This window comes from Coptis chinensis, chromosome 1, assembly GCF_015680905.1.
Source record: "Coptis chinensis isolate HL-2020 chromosome 1, ASM1568090v1, whole genome shotgun sequence".
Taxonomy (NCBI): domain Eukaryota; kingdom Viridiplantae; phylum Streptophyta; class Magnoliopsida; order Ranunculales; family Ranunculaceae; genus Coptis; species Coptis chinensis.
In genome coordinates, this window is record NC_141456.1 from 79,041,831 (window position 1) to 79,066,325 (window position 24,495).

The 24,495-nt window shown below is 34.9% G+C and overlaps 3 protein-coding genes and 1 pseudogene across 25 annotated transcripts; 3 read left to right on the top strand and 1 right to left on the bottom strand.

The window, feature by feature from the left end:
* The first annotated feature begins 168 nt into the window (after positions 1-168).
* On the top strand, positions 169-2,702 carry LOC147525317 (Prefoldin chaperone subunit family protein). Its single transcript, XM_086606217.1, has 4 exons — positions 169-250; positions 379-432; positions 2,236-2,305; positions 2,402-2,702. Exons 1-4 carry the CDS (start codon positions 182-184, stop codon positions 2,449-2,451), a joined length of 243 nt encoding a protein of 80 aa, XP_086462343.1. The 5' UTR covers positions 169-181; the 3' UTR covers positions 2,452-2,702.
* On the bottom strand, positions 1,132-3,825 carry LOC147525318 (uncharacterized). 5 transcript variants are annotated; one of them, XR_015221252.1, is made up of 5 exons: positions 3,483-3,824; positions 3,310-3,405; positions 3,114-3,241; positions 2,891-2,987; positions 1,132-1,398 (listed from the first exon to the last, which is right to left on the bottom strand). XR_015221252.1 is itself a non-coding variant. In XM_086606194.1 (5 exons), exons 1-4 carry the CDS (start codon positions 3,747-3,749, stop codon positions 2,893-2,895), a joined length of 468 nt encoding a protein of 155 aa, XP_086462320.1. In that variant the 5' UTR covers positions 3,750-3,825; the 3' UTR covers positions 1,132-1,398; positions 2,864-2,892. The 5 variants fall into 5 exon arrangements, 4 of the variants coding, with proteins under 4 accessions (XP_086462320.1, XP_086462314.1, XP_086462308.1 ...); XM_086606194.1 differs by having other exon boundaries at positions 2,864-2,987; positions 3,193-3,241; positions 3,349-3,405; positions 3,483-3,825; XM_086606188.1 differs by having other exon boundaries at positions 3,193-3,241; positions 3,483-3,823.
* A 3,145-nt stretch (positions 3,826-6,970) lies between these two features.
* On the top strand, positions 6,971-19,444 carry LOC147525319 (uncharacterized). Of its 19 annotated transcripts, XM_086606256.1 has the most exons (11): positions 6,972-7,066; positions 7,976-8,096; positions 8,303-8,385; positions 8,928-8,982; positions 10,284-10,331; positions 11,412-11,479; positions 12,628-12,794; positions 12,905-13,013; positions 16,867-17,031; positions 17,237-17,480; positions 18,929-19,444. In XM_086606256.1, exons 7-10 carry the CDS (start codon positions 12,709-12,711, stop codon positions 17,318-17,320), a joined length of 444 nt encoding a protein of 147 aa, XP_086462382.1. In that variant the 5' UTR covers positions 6,972-7,066; positions 7,976-8,096; positions 8,303-8,385; positions 8,928-8,982; positions 10,284-10,331; positions 11,412-11,479; positions 12,628-12,708; the 3' UTR covers positions 17,321-17,480; positions 18,929-19,444. The 19 variants fall into 19 exon arrangements, with proteins under 19 accessions (XP_086462458.1, XP_086462444.1, XP_086462453.1 ...); XM_086606332.1 differs by lacking the exons at positions 7,976-8,096; positions 8,928-8,982 and adding an exon at positions 14,057-16,783 and having other exon boundaries at positions 6,971-7,066; positions 16,867-16,971; XM_086606249.1 differs by lacking the exon at positions 8,928-8,982.
* Positions 17,382-17,857, top strand: LOC147525320 (large ribosomal subunit protein uL16 pseudogene; annotated as a pseudogene).
* Positions 19,445-24,495: the final 5,051 nt, after the last annotated feature.

Consider the following 24,495-nt stretch of genomic DNA (forward strand, 5'->3'; position numbering starts at 1 on the left):
AAAACTGGATGAAGTCATATATTTACACCAGTGCCCCTACAAATATATGCAAAATATGAAACGCAACCCACGGCCCGACCCAACAACCCAGTCAGGGAGGGAGAATTGGGGGCCCAAACATATTAGAGGGTGTCTATAAATATGAAATCCACAGTGTGAGGTTCTTGTGAAAAAAGGGACCATGTCTGCTGCTGCATCGTCTTCGTCAAGCCAAATTTCCGATGACAGCAAAATCAATCTGCTCAAGCAGGTGATTCTTTTCGTTTCACAATTTTCTTTAGACATGTTTGGTTTTGTTGCTTTAGTAGTAAAACAAATCCAACGTACTTTCACTCCATACAGTTTTGTAATATAATGTTAACCGATTAAACGTTTCAGATAAGGAGTCATGAGGTTGCAATAGCGGAGCTGAACCACTTATCCTCCTCCAGAGTAAGTTTTAGGGCAATCTCAATTAGTTATGTTATTATTTTACTTTGGCATACCTGCAACTCTCGCAAGCAACACAAAAACAGACACATATCACAATGCCTAATTATTATTATTTTCATTCTTTTAATGTCTGTTTGCTCCTAAGAGTTGTATAGGAGTATCAGTGATATTGGATGTTAATTGCTGAAGTGCCTTTTGTTTTATGTATCTTCATTAGCCTATTCCAAATATCTATCTTCGTTATTTGTTCCAAGTAACTTAAACATAAATGTCAAAGGTAGTATCAAAGTTAGACAACATTGGCTATTGTTATAGGCACTGGTGCCGAGATTCTTAAAAAAACAAGTAATGTATCTTGTAGGGCTTCTGGCACTTTCGTTGTTAGTGCAACAAATCCATTGTGCGTCAAAACACGATAGACCACAACTTTTCGTGTACACCATAGGCTTTTCCAGTTCTACAAAATTGCTTATGAGAACTTTTCTCTACAAAATATATGAATATGAACTAAAGGCTTCTATTATACAATGAGATCTTTGCAGTCTCGCAACAAGTGCTTTAATTCTTTCCACTGCTTTAATAATCAATCAACCTATTGTATTCCCATGATGCAAGGACTGAATATACTAGCTGCTACATTCTACACATTAACGCCTCTACCAGTCATTACTCATATCCTAGAAATACTCTTCAAGAATGGACACCTAATAAAAGTATAGATTATCTATATCTCAAACAGCAATATACTTGTTGAAATACTTGAAATTAGTGATGATACCAACATAATATTGTCTTTTAGTTGCTCATAAAGAGCAAATACACTAGTTTCTAAGAAGTAAAACCATAATTTGAAGAATTCTACTGCTCCAACTTTATATCAACAGTAATTTCTTTTCATGAAGTTTGGTTGTCATCAACTGCTACATGCTTACATAGTTATATGAACATCCATTCCCTCGTATCATCCTACAAATATAGTAAGACATATGTCAGAAATAAATCTTCATGTATATTGTGAAGAACATAAAATGATACAACGTTTAATAAGATGCATGTGTAATTATCCCACTAAAACCAGAAACCTTCTTTCTAATGGAAATTCAATAGAACTTGAAATAAGAAATAGTCCTTGGATTTAGTTTACCACAGTAGCAGGTCACACTTGACTAGAAGTAAACGGAAGTGAAAACAAGAGAAGCTCCAACATGATACTATTAGTAAAGTGAAAACATAACTTCATTGTGACCACAATAGTTTTTGGCATTCATATACTTTTAACACCAGTTATCAACCCAAGGACCATCAACTGAAGCTAGGGACTATCATGCAGACCTGATTGTCATAAGAATACTTATGCATTTTCTACTGCTCTTACTCTCTTCGAAGTGAAAAATGTTATGTCAAGTGTATATCCCTGCACATAATCATAATCTAACCATTTACAACTGAGACTCCACACTTTGGATTTAGTGGCTGCTTATCACCTTCTCTATAGACAGCACATGGTCATTGCTTAAAGACCCATTCACATGTTAATAAGCAACATGAACTGAAATACTGTAGGGATGCAGAAATGTTTCTGTTAAGTTCTTTCATGCAATGAAGCTGATGGAGAATTCCTTCCCCGACTCTACCCAGACACTCCCCCACCACCTACCCACAATAATGGGGTTCAACAGTGTGCAATCTCTTTCCTGGGGACCTTAACTGATAGTGTGCAATCATTAACTCATCAGTGTTTGCTAAGAAAAATCACTACTGTTTAAGTAAAAAAAAAATATGTTGTTTTTCGCTTTTATGCAGCCAGTCTACCAGAAAAATGGGAATATCTACTTCCGTACGAGCATCCAGAAAGCAACTGCAAGTGAACAGAGTAAGAAATCCCTTCTGTGTATTTTATATCCGACTTGTTCATGTATTACTCATGTAATGATAATTTATTTATTTCATTGGTGCTGTAAATGACCAGGATATCTTGATTCTGACAAAGCTAAGTTACAAAAGATGAATTCTGCTTGAGGCAGCCAACGTTGATATTGGATTAAAGATATCATCTCTTGGTTGAAGTTAATTTTGCATATGGAGGTACTAGATGATGAAAGATGCAAAGCCCTTAAACTTCTAATATGTTTGTGCTAGTTAGAATTAAGGTCTGATAAACATGTAATGTATATAAGTTGGTGTCTCTCTGTATAAATTTGCAACCCAATGCAGTTTCTACTGCAATTGCGCCCTTCAAATTTCTAACTGGAAATGACTTTTTTCTAGAATTGACTTAACCATGGCATGCTGTAGAAAAAGATGCAGTAATCAAATACTAAAGGCGGTACACAAATCACCCAATTATATAGATTGACATCACTGCTACATAAATGCAATTTCATTTGGATCTAAATTCATGTTAACAGCTTTTGAGCAAAGAACTACTTACTATTCAGTATAAACCCTAGTCAGTGACTATTATGCTGCAGTCACTGGCACCCCATATCTGCTCCTTAGACCATCAATGGCTCTCTCCATGGAATGTGCTAGCTCAGGAATTGATGTTTTGCAAACTGCACAATTCAACAAAAGAATAAAAAAATCAGTGTAACTTGTTATGTTTGATATAATTCCCTTGAGAGGTCAAAACATCAGCCCTTGGCCCAGAGGCTGTTTGGTGCACATATGAAATATTTTACCTTACAAAAGAACAGAACAGCATCACAACATATAATTTCATAGATTAACACAAACAGGGTGAAGGAGACAAATACGCACAACGATTGGCGGAGCCCTCTGCTTTTGCAATGATCTCAGCATAAGAAGTCTGAAAAGAAAGAAGGCAGACATACATTAGTATAAGCTATTAACAAACTGAGGAGTGAGAATGAATACCGTCATGGCTTCAACGTTGTCGATGATGAGATCAGATACCCTCTTGTGTTCTCTGTCTGCTTCATCCATCATTTTCTGGGTTGCCTGCGAGTGAACCTGTTGTACAACAGATCAAACTAGTGAATTAGATGTCAGATGTACAAAATAATTGAACACAAGGAAATAAATATGACCTTGATTCGTTTAGAGAGTCTAGAATGAGAAGCTTCCAACTCTTTAAGAATCTGAGAATGATAGAAATCAATACTTCGCTTGAGAGAATCGGATCGAGAAGAAACAAGATCTTTCAGATCTGAGATAGTTGTTGTTACTGATGTTTTGTTCGATGGAGAAATGATTGGTTTGACGTTCTTCTTCTTGGATGAAGTTGTGTTGAAGGGTTTCAGATCCAAATCCATGTTTTGAATTGGAGATGTTTTTGGTTCTGCTTTTTTCTTCATCTTCGTTTTTGTTTCTCTCTTTCTCTCTCTTGTTTTTTTTATTTTTTAAAATGAAAATGAGTTTTGAGTTTTGAGTTTTTCAAATTTTGAGGATGTATTTATAGGCGCGGGTTTCTTCATATTTGGGAATGGGCCTCATGAGTTGGATACTGTTTTGGGCTATTATTAGATTCTGGATTCAACCCGGCCCAACGCAACGTATGACCATCACATATTTGGGTAAGAATTTAGAGAGTTAAATTATGAGAGGGCTTCTTCAGTGCGCGAGCTGTATTGCTACGCACGTTTTTGGGCCACTCATTTTACAACTTACAACCGGTTGTTTAGGTGGCATTAAACGGGGTAAAAAAGGTATATCACTCCGGAGTATTAGCGGAAAAAAAAAGAAATTAGATATACTCCCACGTCCCATTTCAGAAAACCATACATCCAGAGAATAAGAAAGTTTGCATCGAAAAAAAAGAGAATAAGAAAGTTATAATGGGAATTTTCTCTTCGATTCGCGTGTCTTTAGATGGTAAAGTAATGCAGAAATTTCTTCTTCCTATTCTTCTTTAGATGGTAGAACTATTGGATAGTTGGAAGAACTTGATCTTGCTGAACTTGATCTTGATTTTTGAATATATGGAACATGATCTTGCTGGACTTGTTGCTTCTTCTGGGATCAAATTTACTGAGGCGCAGGTATTTTTTTGCTCCATTGAGTGTTAACATTTTGTTTTCGTTTTCGGACTACTTGATTTACTTATTTGATTTGACTTCTGTAGTATATTAAAATGCAAAGGCCATTTACCAGTTCTCAGTGGTGAGGCAATTATTTATCAGTAGAAAGGCAAACACACTTTATTTCGAATTTGGAATATGTTATCCATAAATTTCATAAGTATATGATGATACGAATACTCATTGACACATATTTTTAATTCATTTCGTACACTCACCTACCACACTGAGTCTAGTTCGACATAGATGTTTTTACCTCTGGGACGTAACAATTATCTGAAACTAGATGGACAACAAAAATAGTGGGGAGCAAGACAAGTGATCTGGTGGTTGGATTTCTGTTGGGTGGAGGGGATCTCTATATAGTGGGGGTGCAATATCCATTTGCGGATACTTAGATTTTTGGCATGAAATGACTTCCTTCAGTCGAACGAAAAAGGTGATCACCAATGTGGGAATTTCAAGCTGGTCACCCAGAGGTAGTTGGTCCATTTCCAAGCCTTCTGAAGTGAAGATTCCAAGCCCTTTAACGGTTTTTTGCAGTGGTTGTTGTGACTCCAAAACTAGATTTCTGCACCACTATTTTAGGGCTAAGAACAGTATTATGGGGAGTTTATGTCTTCCATGAATTGCTGATAATGTTCTTTGTTAGCTGATTTGGGACATTTACGGCTTTAATAGGTTCCATGATTTGGATTGTGCCATCGTCTGGTCTTTTAGAAGAAGGTGTTGATATTTTTCGTATTCTTGGTTTGCTTAATTAGTTTGACTTTCTTGGTGGTGGTGTGACTTCTTTATGCCTGGTTAGAGTTGTTTGGGGTTCTCACAAGTAGCCCTCTAGGTCTTTGTTCCTATGTTGGTTTCAACGAGAAAAAAGGGTACTTCTCTAGGTGAGAACGATTCTACGTTCAAACGGATTGGTGACAACTCCCTACAGATTTCTTGGTGTAATTAAAAGTTTTATATGTCTAATCCATTTGATGCTAATAAGAATCCAAATAGGATCAATAATCAAATCTTTCTTCACGTGACCTTATCGACGTTGTATAGTGGTTAACCCTAAATGTTTCAACACAAATGGCTTGCTGAAATTTCACTTTTTCACAAAGTAGGTAACACCCTCCCTTTCATAAAAGTTTAGCTGTATAAATCGCAGCAAAACGAAACCATATGGGGCTGAATAAAACTTTGTCGAGTGGTAAAGGTAGAGAGGGTTTAATTGAAAACATATTATTATAAAACTTTGTTTTGTGGGGTTCAATCTCTCATTCAATGCAATAACGTTCAAACGTAAGTATAATAACGTTCAAACATATTATTAACCCTAACGTTCAAACGTAATGTTCTCATCTACACTTGAGTTTTATATCTCTCTCGTCCTGAAATTCCCATCGTAAATGGGTTTTACTTGACTGTGCTTGCTAAAAAAATTGTGGCACTTGTTGGTCACAATGGTTTAAGAAAAAGCAGTATAGTTCCTTTCATGGAGAGGTTTATGATCCTATATTAGGTATATTTGGATGAACATTTTCTCATACATTATTGGCATGTTTTTTTTTTATTGATTTAATATTTTATTTATTTATTTTTTATTATTATTAATTTTTAGTTATGTTTTATCTATATCATCCGGCCGACTTGATATTGAATGCATTTTATTCGCTTTGAGAAGTCCCGTTGGATGGTGAGAATATTAAGAGTCTTAAACTAGAATGGTTAAGAAGCCAAATAGGACTAGTCACACAGGAGCCTGCTTTACTTAGTTTGAACATTATAGATAACATTGCGTACGGACGATCTGCCACGCCCGATCAGATCGAGGAAGCTACTAAAACAACGCATGCACATACATTTATCAGCCCCCCTGAGAAGGGCTATGAAACACAAGTAGAATATATGTGATATTTTCTTCTGTTCAAAATTTTTTCAACCTTGATGAAAATTATATAAGTAAAGGCATTCATTGAATTCTTGTATAACTATATTTGAAAAGTAAAGATGCAACCCACGACTCATTTTCCATCTTGACAATATACAAAGTATCAACTTGTGAAGTCCTAGAATTATAGATATTCCCGTCTCGTTAAGAGTGCAATCCAAAAAAACTCGAAAACTCTTGCAAAGAACACCCCCGAACCTCTGAGTGGGGAGCTCTTAAACAATGACTATTATCATAGCAAAGTCATGTATCTTAATGCTTGGTATTAAGTTATTAATGGAAGAATTATTCTTTTGTTGATATTCCTCTATTTTTATGCATTTTAGGGGCAGAGTGGGTTGGCATTAACGGAATAACAAAAGATTAAACTTTCACGAGCAAAGTGCTTTCAAATACATCTATTCTTCTTCTTGATGAGGTGGATGGTGGCCTTGACTTTGAAGCGTAAATGGCCGCTCAAAGGGCTCTAGATATTCTCGTGGGCGATCAACTATTATCATAGCTTGACGCCTTAGCCTAATAAGAAATGCCGACTATATAGTCGATGGAGGAAGGAAGGACTTGTTGAAATGGGTACCCATGAGGAATTGTTAGCCATCGATGGCTTGTATGCAGAGTTACTTAAATGTGAAGAAGCCGCAAAGCTTCCCAAAAGGTATAACCAATGTCCGCTTTTACATTCAAAGATTTTATCGCCTAAGTTATTGTCATAGAAGACAATTGATATGTTTTGGGGAAGTTTGAAAAGAATTGTTAAATTGTTATCCGATTCGCAATGCTACTAGAGATTCTCATTTCATGTTCATGAGCTTCCCCGCACTAGTTTAGTTATTACCATATGCATGGTTCGATGAAAGTTGCATAATTTGCAAAATCCCTTTTTGCCCTTTCTTTCATTTTTCATTTATATTTATATTTTTTATTTTATTTTTACCAAACTCTCATGTTAGGTGTGTTTGCTTGTTGTTAGAAAATATTACATGCATACAAAACTTTTGATTAATTGATAACTCAAAGTTATATCTATTTACCGAGGATTTTTTACACTTTAACGGGTTCTAGGGACATATATGTTTGACATACAAAATCACTCATCCCGACAACCACGGGATCTTGAAAGTTTAAAGGTCGAAAGATTGCCACGGTCGAGTCAAAATGATGAATTCTTTTGCTTTCTAATTCAAATCGAGCCAAGCCAAGTGCACTTGAGTTTCTATAACAACTTCTAAGTCCTCACCCTTTTGCTCCATGAAGCCTAGTGTTTTCAAGCTCACTTATTGTTTGGGGTTCAATTGGTCTGAGATCGCTTTGTTTATTATTTACAATGTATCATGGCTTGACATGGTATATATCCACATATACTTGTCTTGCACTTGAGCTTATTGCTTCCTTGGTTGCTAAATAATTCAATTAGAAATTCATATGTAGGGGCAAACTTAGCGAGGGGTCCATTCTGTGTAAGTGTTGCACGATTGAAACTTGTTAAAGTTTCTTATATTCTAGATCTATTTAATACTAATTAAATTGTGTTTTCCTTAATACTTATCTTCCTTAATCAATACAGATTATTGGTTACGCATTGTTCTTAAAAGCTCACTCTGGAGTGTTCGTTAAGTTACATGATGTAAAGGAAAGTAGTGATAATTTTTGTGCCCACGGTTGTTGCAGGCCTTTGAATTGATTTGGTTAGTAAGCTTATGCAATCCTACCTTAGCATCTTGCTAAGGACCAGGAGGTCTAATTCCTCCACCCACCCACCCTCTCTCTCTCTCTCTCGATTTAATAACATCAGTTTCTTTTACTAAAAAGGGAATATTAGTTGCTTCAATTTAGCATAGTTCTCATTCTAGGTTTTTATCTGAAAAAATTCCATGATGTATTGTACATGCAGAGGGGATCGATATGCCAATGTTGGTGATTCTGCCCTTGGTTTTGATAGTGAAGATCCTCCAAGGCATTTACTCGGATTATGTGGTATGTTACTGACTCACTTTTCTTCCTTTAATTATGTGGTACATTTCTTTGAACATTGAATCCATTAGAATTTGCCACTCCAATATGAAATTATGAGATATTTATAGTTGCAAAGAATCTTGTTTGCCAACTTTCCCCGAGTCATCATAGTTAGTTAGAAATTGATTCTCAAGTTCCTTTGGCTATATTGAATAGCATGCGTATTTATGTAGTACTTGTCTTACTTCTACATAAATGTCCAATTTTCGTAGTACTTGTCTTACTTCTATAGAAATTTTCTCCTCTAGTCAAGCCAATTATATAAATGTAGAAGCAAACTAATTCGTTTGGTTGTTGTTAATGAAGTGAACTAAGGTTAGATATATGGTAAAGTAACAAAGAAAAAAGAAGAATCATGCGTGTGTTACATCCTTGTGATTTTTTATTTTTTTGGTAGATGATCCTTGTGATTTATGATGTGACCTAAGGTTTTTTTACTAGTTGGGAACCTATCTAGGGGGAGTGCAACTCTTATTGTTCTATCATGTTTTTTTTCCCGAAAGGTACATAAGACCAAGGCCAATTGGAATCTTGTTGCTGCAAAACTTGCTCCCTCAGGTGCATTTAGCATTTTAGGCACCCTTGACCCCCTTTGTTAGTTAGTCTGGTTTGAAGCCGAATGAGACTATTTCTCACAGGTATATATCTCAATTGGGGATTAAAATATTTTGCAGTTTATATATTTTTTTTTCTTGTTTTTCTATATGCTCTAATGTAGTGTGTTATATATATTTTTTGATTGGTAAGCCCGTTTTAAATGAGATCAGTAACTCTTGGTGGGGTTCGAGGCCCAGACCTCTGGTATCATCACCCAAAGGTTTTACCGACTTTGCTAGTCGGCACCTACAACGTAGTTAGTTATACGCTTGTTTTTCATTTATTGTTGTCGCTATTGCTATTATAAGGATCATTTATGCAAGCATAAAGGATGCCACAGATTACATTTAGCCACTTTAAAGTGCACAAAGATATGACCAGTTTTTGTCTACTTCGGTGCTCTATCTATTTTAGTGACCTATTTGTTCGCTCATTCTTGGGGTTTGTTTATATATCAAGTGGCTCAAGTTCTCACCGCACCATACCGCTTTTGGTTATTAAGTGTTGGGACACTACCTCATTAAAATGTTAGTTTCTATACTAGTTAGTCCTAAACCTAACCACAATTCCCACCCAAAGACCATCACTCCCGTAGATGTTTTGATATACAATTTCTCTTGCTTAGCATTTATTCTTTTTCTTGTAATTGATAACAATTTTAGTGACTTGACTATTTATTTCTTTTCCAAGGTCCGTTCTCTATCCCCCTTCTCATCATTCGTCGAATTTGTTACCTTTTTCTTGAAGAGAAATTAAATTGGTGGTGGTTTTATTTTGCTAATTTAATAGATGTTTATATGTAATTTAACCAAGTTGAAATTTTTGCATGATTTCAGATTTTGGATGTCCTAAAAACATAGATTTTCATTCATTAAAGTAAAAGGTTAGAAGAGTATTGGGGTTATTTTTTTTCTTCATTAATCATTGAAAATCAGTGTAGGGTTTTTCTTTTGTTAATTTGAAATGCCCAATTTAGAGGACTTAGTGGGAAGGTTTGTAGTAGTGAACTAGTGGTACGTGCTGTATCACCTCAAAGTTTTCGAGATTCTAGGCATCCCAGCATACCAGTAAGTCTGAATGAACTTGGGTTTCTAGAAGTTTTACTAAAGATTTTAGTTATCTTGGCAAAATTAGTTCTGAATATATTGGTGAATATGGATGTTTTTTATGTGGGTGGAACTCTTATTGTTTGATGGATCAAGTTGTGACAAGTACGATATACCTAATTGCATTTTACTAAACAAGTCTGATTTTGGTGTCAGAAGAGAGTTCCAAAGACTGGGATTTGTGTGTGTACGTGTAACATAGAGGTATGGAATTTTGCTTTGCTTAATTTATCTTTTCTTCCGTTGGGTGTAAATCATTTTTCTATTGCTCGAGTGGGCCATTTCTTTTTGTTTTAGATATGAACCATGCTAAAAAAATGCTTATATAGATATTGTATTATTTGGTATTGTTATCGGAATAAATCAATCAATAAATAAAAGGTATTATTTGGCATTGTAAATGATTGTGGTTTCGTTGGTACTTTGGTGGCTGCTTGCAAGAATCTTTGGTCTTATGTGGAATTGGTAGAATTTTTTTTACCAATCGCCTTGTTTCTTTCCATAGTGATTGCAAGTGGTAAAATGATTGAATGGCTAAGGACATACAAGACTAGAAGTAGATAAGGTTGTTGAATCTTTTCCCTCTATCATTGTATAATTATTGTACAGTTCTATTAGTTTTAGTTACTAGATATGTGAATGAACATGCATATTGGTTATTCCAGCTACTTATAAGTAAGCCTACATACTCGAGTGAAAGAAAAATTTGAACTTGGTATCATAATACATAAGTTGCACTACGGTAATTGGATGTCATTCTAGTGGCACTACGTCAAAATAGAGGATTTATGACAGGCATGACTCCCAGAATAGGATGGCTTCTAGCTGTCTAAATATAAACCATGGCTAATTTCTTGTATTAGACAGCTATCACATTGTCGAGACCACCCCGTTCTACTCTGAGCGCCTAGAAACCATTTCCCACCAAAAAATTGACCAATTTTGTGTTTCCCCCTCAAATTTCACAGCTTACCCAAATACTATTATCTCATCACGCTATTTTTTCTCACTTCTTTGTTTTTGCAAAGGTACGTCACTACTTTCTCTCTCTTAGGTTTTTATTTATTTTTGTTCACTGAAATTAATACTGAAAATTCGTTTAATCTAGGAATTTAAGGTTCAGGGTTGAAGGGGTATACGAAATTTAATACACTCTCAGTTAAATCAAGGTGTATTTTGTTATGGGGTTTACTAGTTTGTTCTTCACTTTTTGAGTTTCCAAAACTTCAAACTTTTTCTTTATTTTTATAGTTTAACAAGTTTGTGAGATGTTTGATTTAATAGGTTCTTCCCCCATTGGAATTTTTTTTCAAGGAAAGGGTGAATCTTTCTCACTGCTTCTCCAAGGCAAGGTATAAAAGGTTTAACTTTATTTATACTTTATTTATAATAGATGATGATGATTTGGTAAAGGTTGCTACTTTTTTATGTGGTACGTGAACAAAATGTTATTAAGTGATGATAGAAGTAGATGTAACTTGGAATATATTATTTGGTGCTGTATTCATTTGTTTATATTGTCTCCATTGAGATGAACTAGCTTTAGGAGATGACAATTAATGGTTCATTATCAAGCTGGATTTTGATATTTCATCATGTATAACAATGATTCTTGTGTTTATTACTTGCTCCTTGCTGTTTCTGACTGCGTGGCATGGTGATGGTTTCTCCCTTCACGAGTTTTTATGTTATATAAGAGTTTTCTGATGCCCTCTTTATATCATGATTTTTTATAATTTTTTCGATAAGGCTCTTTATGTCATGCATTAGTGGTTGCATTGGGACTGTCTTATTACTATAATAAATCTCACATATATTTGGAACATGGAAAATTGGTGTGTCGACACCATAAGCTTTATATGCATAGTGTAATGATACTAATGTTGGGCCTTGTGACTAGCCATGTGCATTTCAGCTTCTTTGTCCCTTGCTCAAAATAGTAACAAGAATTCGATAGTCACGATCAATCAATATGCCACATTGTCATCTCATGTGAGAAGCAGCAACACTTGTTCTCCTTTGTTTACGCTGTAGCACACTAGCACTCGCAGTTTAGGTGATTTTGCCTTTGTGGTTTTCTTCAATGACCTGCAGCACATAATCAGTTAGCCGTCAGTCGTCCAAACTATACGTCAGGGATATGGCCCAAATACGAATTCATAAATCCCAACTATAATACTTACTTCTGCGGAAGGAAGGGGCTATCAAAGTTTGGCACAGGACTTGCATGGGGCACCAATGTCTTCCTCAACTGTTTCAGTGCCTTCTCTTCCTCCATCTGTATATGCCCCAAGTAAAGAAAAAGAATGTTATATAAACGTTCACAGTATTCCTTCATATGTATGGAAAATGCTTTGAAGTACACAACACCTTACCATTTTGGCAGACTCATCCGTATATGACTGATTACCTAGTGGCAAAGAATGGAGTGCTAGTTTGACATTGCTTCTATTTACTAAGATTGGTTGAGAAGTACTTTTCTAATTTCATTTCCATGCAGATACCACCAAAACCAGAGCCAAAGCAATGCACCAAGCCAGAGCCTTTCCAATTGTAGAGTTTAGTGAGACATGAAGAGGAAATGCAGCGAGAAATGGAAGAAAGGCAGAGAATGGAAAAAGAAGAGGCTCAAATGAGAAAATTTAAGGTGCAACCAATCTTGAAAGAGTAAGCTTTGACATGACGTAGTATCTTTATAAACTATTCTAGTAGTGTAAGCTGTTGTTATTGTTGAAGAAACATATTCTTAATTGTGCTTTTCTCCGGTCTTGGTGCAGTGATCCACTACCAGTTCCTGAAAAGGAACGGAAGCCCCTCACTCAGGTAGAAGAATTTGCATTGCATGTTGATCATAGAGCTGTGGACAGAGCAGAATTCGATAAGAAGGTAGCTAACCTCTTCATTTTAACTCATTAAAGCACAACTGATCGTGGTTGCTCTGATATATTCAATTTCAGGAAATATGCCTTTATGTTCAAATGTCTAAAGTTAGTCGTGTAGCACCAATAATATGTCACAGCATATGTGCATGTTGAATTGCTTTGATGTATTCAATTTCAGGAAATATGCCTTTATGCTCAAATGTATAAAGTTAGTTGTGTAGCACCAATAATATGTCAGCATATGTGCATGTTGTATTTATATGTGTATTTGCTCTATATATAGAGAGAGAGTGTGTGAAGTGTACATGTATACTTTTTTATCTAGACTTGGACTGTTGAGTTAGAATGTGTACGTTTTGTAGGTCATAGGGATGTTTGCATTCACCTAAATTCATATTAATGGCTTTGTTAGTGTTTATGTGCATTCCAAAAGTTTATTTTGTTGAATATCACTCATAGAAATGTATGATAGAAAAGTTTCTTTTTTGTATAATGAGTGACAGACAGACATAAATTGTTTGTAGTCGGGTTAAGCAGGTATGAATGATGTGAATGAACACTCGTAAGAAATAGGATAGAATTTCTCTTTTGTATAATCAGTAATAAAAGTTCACTTTGTAGAATTTCACTCATAGAGAAATGTAGGATAGAAAAGTTTCTTTATTGTATAATGAGTGACAGACGAACATAAGTTGTTCGTAGTCAGGTTAAGTAGATGTGAATGAACACTAAGTAAGAAATAGGATGGAGTAGTTTCTTTTTGTATAATCAGTAACAGACATACATAAAATGTTCTCATTTTGGGTGATCTGTGTCTGCATATACAAAGGCTATGTGGAATAGTTTCATTTTGTATAATCTGTGTTGGTGACTGAAATATGGTCCTTGTGCACTTAAAAGATTTTACATTTATACAAAGGTTAACTATGTAAGCTTTCGGGACTAGAGTTATGAAGTTTGTTTGTAGAATTAGTTTTCTCACATTCCTCACATATTCTGTTCAATTTTTCCATGCTTGTTGACACTATTTGAGTTGGTGTTTTCCAGGTCAAAGAGAAAGAAACGATATATAAGAAGTATCGTGAGGAGAGAAGTGTAGACTTTGTCGCCTTTTAAACAAATGGGTCCTTAGTCCATATAAAATTTGGTCCCATTCAGCGACTTTGTCTTTGATTCAATTATGGGTTAAGGGAGAAGATTAATTGATATGGGGATGTTAACTTGTCCTCCTTCTTTTACCTTTTTTTGGGTGTAATTGAGGTGGTGATGTAAGAGCAGTAACCAGGTCCATCACCATCTGTCCATGGTCACAGCTCAATGCCTCCATATAAACTTTCATTTGCCTACTAGGGGTGATAATCCCAACCCATGACAAAGAAGGAGCCCATTAGACAATTTCCTCAATATTCTTGGTATGGTGAACTCGTAGTCTGAAAATTTCAGACACATATTCTTGGTATAGTGAGACACTGAGACGAGAGTTGCACACACAATTGCTCAGAAAAGATTCTCAAATAACACATATTCGTACACTATATTTGATCTTAGAAAAGACTACCGAAAAATGTAAATGCTATTTGCATTTATTGTTCCTATCTTGAGTAAACCATTTAGATTTGGTAGGTGGGTTGTTAGTGAAATGACCCAACTCATCAAGTGAGCGGAGCGAACGTTTTTGGGAGGGGTGGGGGTACGTGGGACAAAAGATAGTTTGGTAGGTTTCTGTCTGTCTGTCCTCACCTATCCCTCTCTCTCTCCCTCCTTCTTTCCCTCTCCCTCTCAACCAAACCCGAACAATCTCTCTCCCCACCCACAAATCCATCTCTCCCTCTCTCTTCTCCACCCTCCGCTCACGCCCCCACTGCTTAGCAGTTATCCAGTTTATCATGGGCCTGACTTTGGGCAAGGCTTTGCAGTATCTAACTAGACCTTTAATGCCCACTTAATTGAGCCCACCTATGAATACAACTACCCATTTCTCTAATGCCCATTTTTTCATTCCCTTCCCTGAAACTTAAGATTGAAAAGAAGAAAAGAGAGAGAGCTAGGGTGTACATGTGTTGGACCGACAATCAAGGGATAGCAAAATTGGGGCTTGGAGAAGATTACACAAGGAGCTAGCTATATTTCATTTTTAATTTGAGGCAAGTAATTCTACCTTATTTCTTACTAGTCTAAGTGAATGATAATATTTGGTTTGAGTAGAAATACTATTATGTGAAATCCGAAGTTGTTCGCATGCATATGTTGAAATTGAATAATGGTATATCAATGCTTAATTGCTTATCATGTGAGTGTTGTGAGCCGATGGAGATGCAAGCTTGGACTATGAGAAGGTCCAATCTTAAGTGAACTTTGTGGTGAGTAATCTAAATGGGATATGCACTCTTTTATTTTTGGATAAAGCTTGATATAATAGCTCAATTGAAATTTGAAATGCTTGTTGTGTGCTTGACAAACAAATATGGAGTTGTGGGTGCTGACTTTTATTGTTGGGTTTGTTGAATGTTTGAACAAGTTTGTACATCTGTAATGAGTTGACATTTAAACTTCCTTAGTTTGCTTAGTAGCTCTAATTGTGTTTTCTGCAACGTTTACTGTTGTAGTTATTATTAAACATCGTAACCAGATTATGTACTCTAGAATATATCATTGGCTTGGTACTGTTAGTATTGGAATTTTGTAGTTTGGTGGTTGTGTTGGTTTTGAATTTTTTAGCGTCATCGTATGGAGCTCTATTGAGCATGTTGACCTTTGGAGAGTATAAAACTCTATTGAGTGCATTTACTCCTTTGGAACGTACAGAGCTCTATTGAGCATGTTGACTCCTCTGGAGGGTATGGAGCTCTATTGAATGTGTTGACTTTTCTAGAGCGTATGGAGCTCTATTGAGCGTGTTGACTCTTATGGAGCGTATGAAGTTCTATTGAGTGCATTGACTCATTTGGAGCGTATAGAACTATATTGAATGTATTGACTCCTTGGAGCGTAATTGACCCTTTAGGGTGTATATCGACTTATATTAGCGTTGTACTATGAGTGTTTTAATATTTGGGGATATGTCTTTAGAGGTTGGATAAGTTTATATTTTATATAATTTAAAAAGGCTATTGATGGTATTGTTGTCTTAGATGTATTTTGCTTTGTCCCTTTGAGTATGCTTTAATGCGCTATATCTTATTTTATTTTATTTTATTAATTTTTAGTTTGAGATTTGGTTGTACATACATGTATGGCTTTTGATTGTTATGTTTCTCCTGTTACACTCTCCTTTCACTTATTTTAGTGGGTTGTTGGGTAGTTCGTATTTGCTAGGCGCATGGTTTTTATGCCCTTACAGATTCTGCAGGATAGCGTTGGTTGAGTGAACGGAGAGGTAACTAGAGTACGTGAATATTAACTTCAACTATATATATATATATATATATATATATATATATATATATATATATATATATATATTGGAAAATTATGAGATATGTGCCACTTGCTAAAGATATAACTAGTGATCCTTCGAGATCTATGGGACTTGGAATTTTTATTTTTATCTTAGTTTATTATGATGATTTCATTCACTATAACTTGGTACTTGGTAGATCTGGCGTTAGTTGAGATGCCTAGATATTTACTTTGGTGTTCTAAGCTAGTCTTCGTGTTTCAGTGTCTAACTGGGATAAAGGACTCGGGACGTCAGTTAGGGTGTTAAGTGTGTAAGGAGGCTGAAAGGAATTTGAGTACCACTTTCTCTGAAACCTTTATCATGTTTTCAAGTTGGTAAACATCTATTTAATACCTTAAAATTATCATGTGCACTCAACTATTAGTCTTTATCTACATATTTGTTTAATATGTTACAGAAAAAAGATAGCCCGACTGGTAAGGTTTCATGGACACAAGGATATGTGGCCACCCATACGAGGAGAGATGGCAGTTGCATCAACGCTGAAACGAGGCAATCTCTTGTAAGAGACAACGAGACATATTTGTATAGCTATTGCTTATGTTTGTATGACCAGGACCAGGTATTACGTACTTAAGAAATGGTGTCTTTGATTTCTTTTGTAAGAGGAAATTAACAGGCTTGTTAGCATAGAGCCTGACATAGTGGAAAGGGATCTTGACAATGATCCCGTTGCTTTGGTGGTGTGATGCTTGTTCCCATCTTGTTTTTTGTTTTTCTACTTGGTTTTGTTCAAAATTCTAGCTAAACTTTTGTTTGCTTAATAGGTTATTGGTCATGATGGAAGGGGGCGTGTTTGCAGTCTAGGTAGTGGTGTGACAAAGACTTTACCATGCTTCAACTCCATATAAGGAGATTGCTCAAAGAGAGAAGAGAGCACGTGAAAGCAGTGAGTCAAGTTATGAGGCGATCATGGCGAGACTTGATGAAGTAGACAAGGCTCGCAAAATACTTGAGGATGAAGTCGTAGACCTTAAGAGACAATCTTCAAGGCTTGGAAATGCATCTCAGGTAATAATTTGTTAATTTATGTCTAGACTAAGACTATGAACAAAGTACATGTGTAACTAGTATTGCTTGAGGCTCTTGACGGTGCTCGTATTGCTTAATATATGTGTAACTATGTTAAGGCTCTTGAGGCTGCTCGTATTGCTTGTAACTAGTATATTACTAAGTATGCTGGGGAAGATGCTTTTCATTTGAGAGTCAGAGTGCACCCTTACCATGTTTTGAGGATTTACAAGATGCTTTCGTGTGTTGGAGCTGATAGACTCCAGACTGGGATGAGAAGTGCTTTTGGTAAGCCACTAGGGACCTGTGCTAAGGTCTGTATCGAACAGGTTCTTCTTTCAGTGCGATGCAAGGATGGTAACAGATTATGTACTTAGGTCTATTTGTTGCATGCTCTCTGTTTGTTACGTACTCACATTTTACTCGGGAGAGCCTTTTCATACATCTTTTATCAATTCAAACGAAAAGGAAAAGAAACTTTAGTTTTAATCTTTTTCGGTGCGTTTTGGTGCCTTGTTATTTAGGGGCTGAATTTTCATTGCACTTAATTCTTGACCTCTATGAATGTTTTTCCTTGTTCCTTTTCTATTTTATTATAACTATTACCTTGTTGTTGTGTAAAATCTCGTGTGCTCTCACAAGACATTTTTTCCCATTTATGTCCTCTTTGATTTATTAATTTGTTCATTGAGGTTTTTTCTTCTTGTTTATAGTGGTTTGCAAAATCTAAATCTTGACTGATCGGTGCAGTGGTTATATATTATTGCCTATTACAAGTGATACTTTGGTTTCTACAGTAAGCATGGCTTGATCCTATATAATAATATATACAATATGTGTGTTTTTACACCTGTAATTAGGGCATTAGGCGCAACTTAGACTATTTTTTTTGTCAATCTAAAATTTTCATATATTGTTATTGCACGTTTAACTTCTTACAGCAGCTAGGACGTAGGATAACTGTGAGTGCACTAAAGGTCACAGAAGACCTTGTTCCAATAATAGAGACCGTCACATATATTGACTTCCATGGCCGGAAAGTGTGTGAACCATGTCAGTGGTTGTTCACAGAAGACCTTGTTCCAATAATCAATTAGTAGAATGCATATGGTATTGCTTTGTAAGCTAAGTATTAGCTAGGTTCTCCGTCATAGCTTTCGTAATAAGTATTCGCCAAGTTTTTTTTAAGTAGACTTATATTGATTGTTATAAAATCTATTGTTTGAAAAGTTGTTCTGTACTAGCTTTCTTTTAGGTTTTCTGTCCACGTTCTATAGCTATGTTGATTTTTTTTGTTTAGGTATTGCTACATGTGTTTGATTTTATTTGTTCGAGGGATATGATTTTAGGAACAACAAACTTGGGTGCTTTTGGTTTTTGGGTTCAATAAGCTATTTTAAAGCCTCTTCACTCTACATTAATTTCGTTGTTTTTTCTTATTTATTTAGGAAATACAACAATCCCCAGTTCGTGCTGATTCATGCAATATCCGACTCAATCTACAACTTGTCATTTGAAGAGTTTCATAACAAAGACTGTGGTTGCACCTGGAGAAGTCTGCACCTATTTAACGACACCTCCAAGTTCGTATAATGTCCGAATCGATGAGATACTTGATGATTTTGCACCGTTATACGAAGGAGATGGAAGAGTTGGAGATATTGTGCTTGGTGACATAATCACTTGGCCAAAAATTACGTGATTTTTCACTAATGAAGCTTATAGATATGCTGTGAATCGACAAAAATATATCTTCTCTTGGCGTGCCTTAACTTGTAAATCCAAGTACAAGTTATATATTTTGATGTTTAGGTAGTGTTTACTACCTAGCCGTTGAGTGCTTGTCTTGTAACAATTCAAGAGTTCAAATATTTTGGTATCTTGTCAGACTTCAAGTGCTTAACTGGTTATGGTACTGCAGTGTTACTGTATACATTTTGGTATAATATAAAGAGGTTTTGCTATTTCAGTTTCTTATGGTTTCTTAATTACAATGCAGTTTAAATCTAAACTATTTGGTTAGCAAATCAAATCATATTATTAAGGCTGCAGGTGGAATTTCCTTCCCAATACACTACTGGTATGAACCGTCTATAATAGAAATTCTCATTTTTTAGGATGGAGCAGGAAGCAAGTTTTGACCCCTAAACGACGGCCCTTAACCGTCCACAAATTTCAGTAATCTACAGCTTGTTTGGTCTCATATGACTCTAAATTGTTTGTAATGAAAATATCCATAATGTCGTATGTCATTCTCAATGTCATATTGGCACTTTACTTCTTAAAGTTTCTAAAGTAACATACGTAGGCTTTTCTCCAGCACCAAGTCTAATTTATATCATTTGGAATGACATATACATATATTATACTATTTGTAATGACATTAGTACTAATATATCATTTGGAATAATATATATATATATATATATATATATATATATATATATATATATATATATATATATATATATATATATATTACCCATTTGTAATGACATAAGAACTCATATGTTATTTGGAATGATATAGACATATACTACGCAGTTGTAATGACATAAGAACCCATATATCATTTGGAATGACATAAATCTATATTACGTCATTTGTAATAACATCAGAGTATCTCTAGGTGGTGGAGGCAAATCCGTGGTGGAGGCAAATCCCTACAGTTTGCCTCCACCAATGTGAATAGTCACTCACAAATCGTCCCCAACTCTAGGTGGTAACAGCCAAATCAAGTAAATAGTGGGACCCAATTTTATTTTAAAATTATTTTTTGTTAAAAGTGAGCCCCAAGTTAGTTTTTAAATTATTTAAAAATTAATTTTGCCAAAAAAGTGGCGATGGTTTGTATGTCATTCTCAATGTCATATTGGTGCTTTACTTCTTAAAGTAACATATGTAGGCTTTTCTCCAGCACCAAGTCTAATTTATATATCATTTGGAATGACATATACATATATTACGCCATTTGTAATGACATTAGTACTAATATATCATTTGGAATGACATATATATATTACTCCATTTGTAATGGACATAAGAATCCATATGTTATTTGGAATAATATGGACCTATACTACGCAGTTGTAATGACATAAGTACTCATATATCATTTGGAATGACATAGACCTATATTACGTCATTTGTAATGACTTAAGAGCATCTCTAGGTGGTGGAGGCAAATCCCCACAGTTTGTCTCCACCAATGTGAATAGTCACTCACAAACCGTCCCCAACTCTAGGTAGTAACAACCAAATCAAGTAAATAGTGGGACCCAATTTTATTTTGTAATTATTTTTTGCTAAAAGTGGTCCCCAAGTTAGTTTTTTAATTATTTAAAAATTAATTTGGCAAAAAAAGTGGCAGGTTTGTTGAAAGAAAACCCTCGCGACACTCCCAAAATCACCCCTATAAGTTGAAAAGTCAAAAGAATACCCACGCGACATTGCCAAAGTCGCGCGACACTCCCAGTGTAGTGTCGCGCCATATCCGCAAACAAAATGCCAAATTTGCGAATACGGATGCAAATATAGGGGTTTGATGCTAGATTTGCCTCCATCTAGATATGGAATTTTGGTAAATTCCGAATTGGTGGAGGTAAGCCCATGTATTTGCCTCCACCTAAAGATGCTAAGTACTCATATATCATTTGGAATGACATATACATATATTACGCCATTTGTAATGACATTAGTACTAATAAATCATTTGGAATGACATATATATATTACACCATTTGTATTGACATAAGAACCCATATGTTATTTGTAATGATATGGACCTATACTACGCAGTTGTAATGACATAAGTACCCATATATCATTGGGTATGACATAGACATATATTACGTAATTTGTAATAACATAAGAGCATCTCTAGGTGATGGTGGCAAATCCCACAATTTGCCTCCACCAATATGAATAGTCACTCACAAACCGTCTCCAACTCTAGGTGGTAGCAATCAAATCAAATAAATAGTGGGACCCAATTTTATTTTAAAATTATTTTTTGTTAAAAGTGAGCCACAAGTTAGTTTTTTTAATTATTTAAAAATTAATTTGTCCAAAAAAGTGGCGATGGTTTGTATGTCATTCTCAATGTCATATTGGTGCTTTACTTCTTACAATAACATATGTAGGCTTTTCTCCAGCACCAAGTCTAATTTATATATCATTTGGAATGACATATATATATTACTCCATTTGTAATGACATAAGAATCCATATGTTATTTGGAATGATATGAACCTATACTACGCAGTTGTAATGACATAAGTTCCCATATATCATTTGGAATGACATAAACCTATATTATGTCATTTATAATGACTTAAGAGCATCTCTAGGTGGGGGAGGCAAATCCCTACAGTTTACCCCCACCAATGTGAATAGTCACTCACAAACCGTCTCCAACTATAGGTGGTAGCAACCAAATCAAGTAAATAGTGGGACCTAATTTTATTTTAAAATTATTTTTTATTAAAAGTGGGCCCCAAGTTAGTTTTTTAATTATTTAAAAATTAATTTGGCCAAAAAAGTGGCGATGGTTTGTTGAAAGAAAACTCTCGCGACACTCCCAAAATCACCCCTATAAGTTGAAAAGTCAAAAGAATACCCACGCGACATTGCCAAAGTCGCGCAACACTCCCAGTGTAGTGTCGCGCCATATCCGCAAACAATATATCAAATTTGTGAATACGGATGCAAATATAGGGTTTTGATGCTAGATTTGCCTTCATCTAGATATAGAATTTTGGTAAATTCCGAATTAGTGGAGGCAAACCTATGTATTTGCCTCCACTTAAAGATGCTAAGTACCCCTATATCATTTGGAATGACATATATATATATTACTCTATTTGTAATGACATAAGAACCCATATGTTATTTGGAATGATATGGACCTATACTACGCAGTTGTAATGACATAAGTACCCATATGTCATTGGGTATGACATAGACCTATATTACGAAATTTGTAATGACATAAGAGCATCTATAGGTGGTGGAGGCAAATCCCACAATTTGCCTCCACCAATATGAATAGTCACTCACAAACCGTCCCCAACTCTAGATGGTAGCAACCAAATCAAATAAATAGTGGGACCTAATTTTATTTTAAAATTATTTTTTGTTAAAAGTGAGTCCCAAGTTAGTTTTTTAATTATTTAAAAATTAATTTGTCCAAAAAAGTGGCGATGGTTTGTATGTCATTCTCAATGTCATATTGGTGCTTTACTTCTTAAAGTAACATATGTAGGCTTTTCTCCAACACCAAGTCTAATTTATATATCATTTGGAATGACATATACATATATTACGTCATTTGTATTGACATTAGTACTAATATATCATTTGAAATGACATATATATATTACTCTATTTGTAATGACATAAGAATCCATATGTTATTTTGAATGATATGGACCTATACTACGCAGTTGTAATGACATAAGTACCCATATATTATTTGGAATGTCGTAGACCTATATTACGTCATTTATAATAACATAAGAGCATCTCTAGGTGGTGGAGGCAAATCGCCATAGTTTGCCTCCACCAATGTGAATAGTCACTCGCAAATCGTCCCCAACTCTAGGTGGTAGCAACCAAATCAAGTAAATATTATGACCCAATTTTATTTTAAAATTATTTTTGTTAAAAGTGGGCCCCAAGTTAGTTTTTTAATTATTTAATTAAAAATTAATTTGGTCAAAAAAGTGGCGATGGTTTGTATGTCATTCTCAATGTCATATTGGTGCTTTACTTCTTAAAGTAACATATATAGGATTTTCTCCAGCACCAAGTCTAATTTATATATCATTTGGAATGACATATGTATATTACGCCATTTGTAATGACATTAGTACTAATATATCATTTGGAATGACATATATATATTACTCCATTTGTAATGACATAAGAACCCATATGTTATTTGGAATGATATGGACCTATACTACGCAGTTGTAATGACATAAGTACCCATATATCATTTGGAATGACATATACCTATATTACGTCATTTGTAATAACATAAGAGCATCTCTAGGTGGTGGAGGCAAATCCCCATAGTTTGCCTCCACCAATGTGAATAGTCACTCACAAATCGTCCCCAACTCTAAGTGGTAGCAACCAAATCAAGTAAATAGTGGGACCCAATTTTATTTTAAAATTATTTTTTGTTAAAAGTGGGCACCAAGTTAGTTTTTAAATTATTTAATTAAAAATTAATTTGGCCAAAAAAGTGGCGATGGTTTGTATGTCATTCTCAATGTCATATTGGTGATTTACTTCTTAAAGTAATATATGTAGGTTTTTCTCCAGCACCAAGTCTAATTTATATATCATTTGGAATGACATATACATATATTACGCCATTTGTAATGACATTAGTACTAATATATTATTTGGAATGATATATATATATATTACTCTATTTGTAATGACATAAGAACCCATATGTTATTTAGAATAATATGGATCTATACTACGCAGTTGTAATGACATAATATAAGTATCCATATATCATTTGGAATGACATAGACCTATATTACGTCATTTGTAATAACATAAGAGCATCTCTAGTTGGTGGAGGCAAATCCCCATAGTTTGCCTCCACCAATGTGAATAGTCACTCTCAAATCATCCCCAACTCTAAGTGGTAGCAACCAAATCAAGTAAATAGTGGGACCCAATTTTATTTTAAAATTACTTTTTGTTAAAAGTAGGCCCCAAGTTAGTTTTTTAATTATTTAATTAAAAATTAATTTGGCCAAAAAAGTGGCGATGGTTTGTATGTCATTCTCAATGTCATATTGGTGATTTACTTCTTAAAGTAATATATGTAGGTTTTTCTCCAAAGACTAAGTCTAATTTATATATCATTTGGAATGACATATACATATATTATTTGTAATGACATTATACTAATATATTATTTGGAATGATATATATATATATTACTTTCTATTTGTAATGACATAAGAACCCATATGTTATTTAGAATAAT

What these genes read in the sequence shown, in the direction of transcription:
- LOC147525317 (XM_086606217.1), top strand. Translation starts at nt 182, where the DNA reads ATGTCTGCTGCTGCATCGTCTTCGTCAAGCCAAATTTCCGATGACAGC. An exon ending in ACCACTTATCCTCCTCCAGA is followed by an intron (nt 433 to 2,235) that starts GTAAGTTTTAGG and finishes GCTTTTATGCAG; the next exon opens with CCAGTCTACCAGAAAAATGG. An exon ending in AGCAACTGCAAGTGAACAGA is followed by an intron (nt 2,306 to 2,401) that starts GTAAGAAATCCC and finishes GTAAATGACCAG; the next exon opens with GATATCTTGATTCTGACAAA.
- LOC147525318 (XM_086606188.1), bottom strand. Translation starts at nt 3,749, where the DNA reads ATGAAGAAAAAAGCAGAACCAAAAACATCTCCAATTCAAAACATGGAT. An exon ending in GACTCTCTAAACGAATCAAG is followed by an intron (nt 3,406 to 3,482) that starts GTCATATTTATT and finishes GTTGTACAACAG; the next exon opens with GTTCACTCGCAGGCAACCCA. An exon ending in ACAACGTTGAAGCCATGACG is followed by an intron (nt 3,242 to 3,309) that starts GTATTCATTCTC and finishes CTTTCTTTTCAG; the next exon opens with ACTTCTTATGCTGAGATCAT.
- LOC147525319 (XM_086606237.1), top strand. Translation starts at nt 12,709, where the DNA reads ATGCAGCGAGAAATGGAAGAAAGGCAGAGAATGGAAAAAGAAGAGGCT. An exon ending in GTGCAACCAATCTTGAAAGA is followed by an intron (nt 12,795 to 12,904) that starts GTAAGCTTTGAC and finishes GTCTTGGTGCAG; the next exon opens with TGATCCACTACCAGTTCCTG. An exon ending in GTTTGTATGACCAGGACCAG is followed by an intron (nt 17,032 to 17,236) that starts GTATTACGTACT and finishes TTTGCTTAATAG; the next exon opens with GTTATTGGTCATGATGGAAG.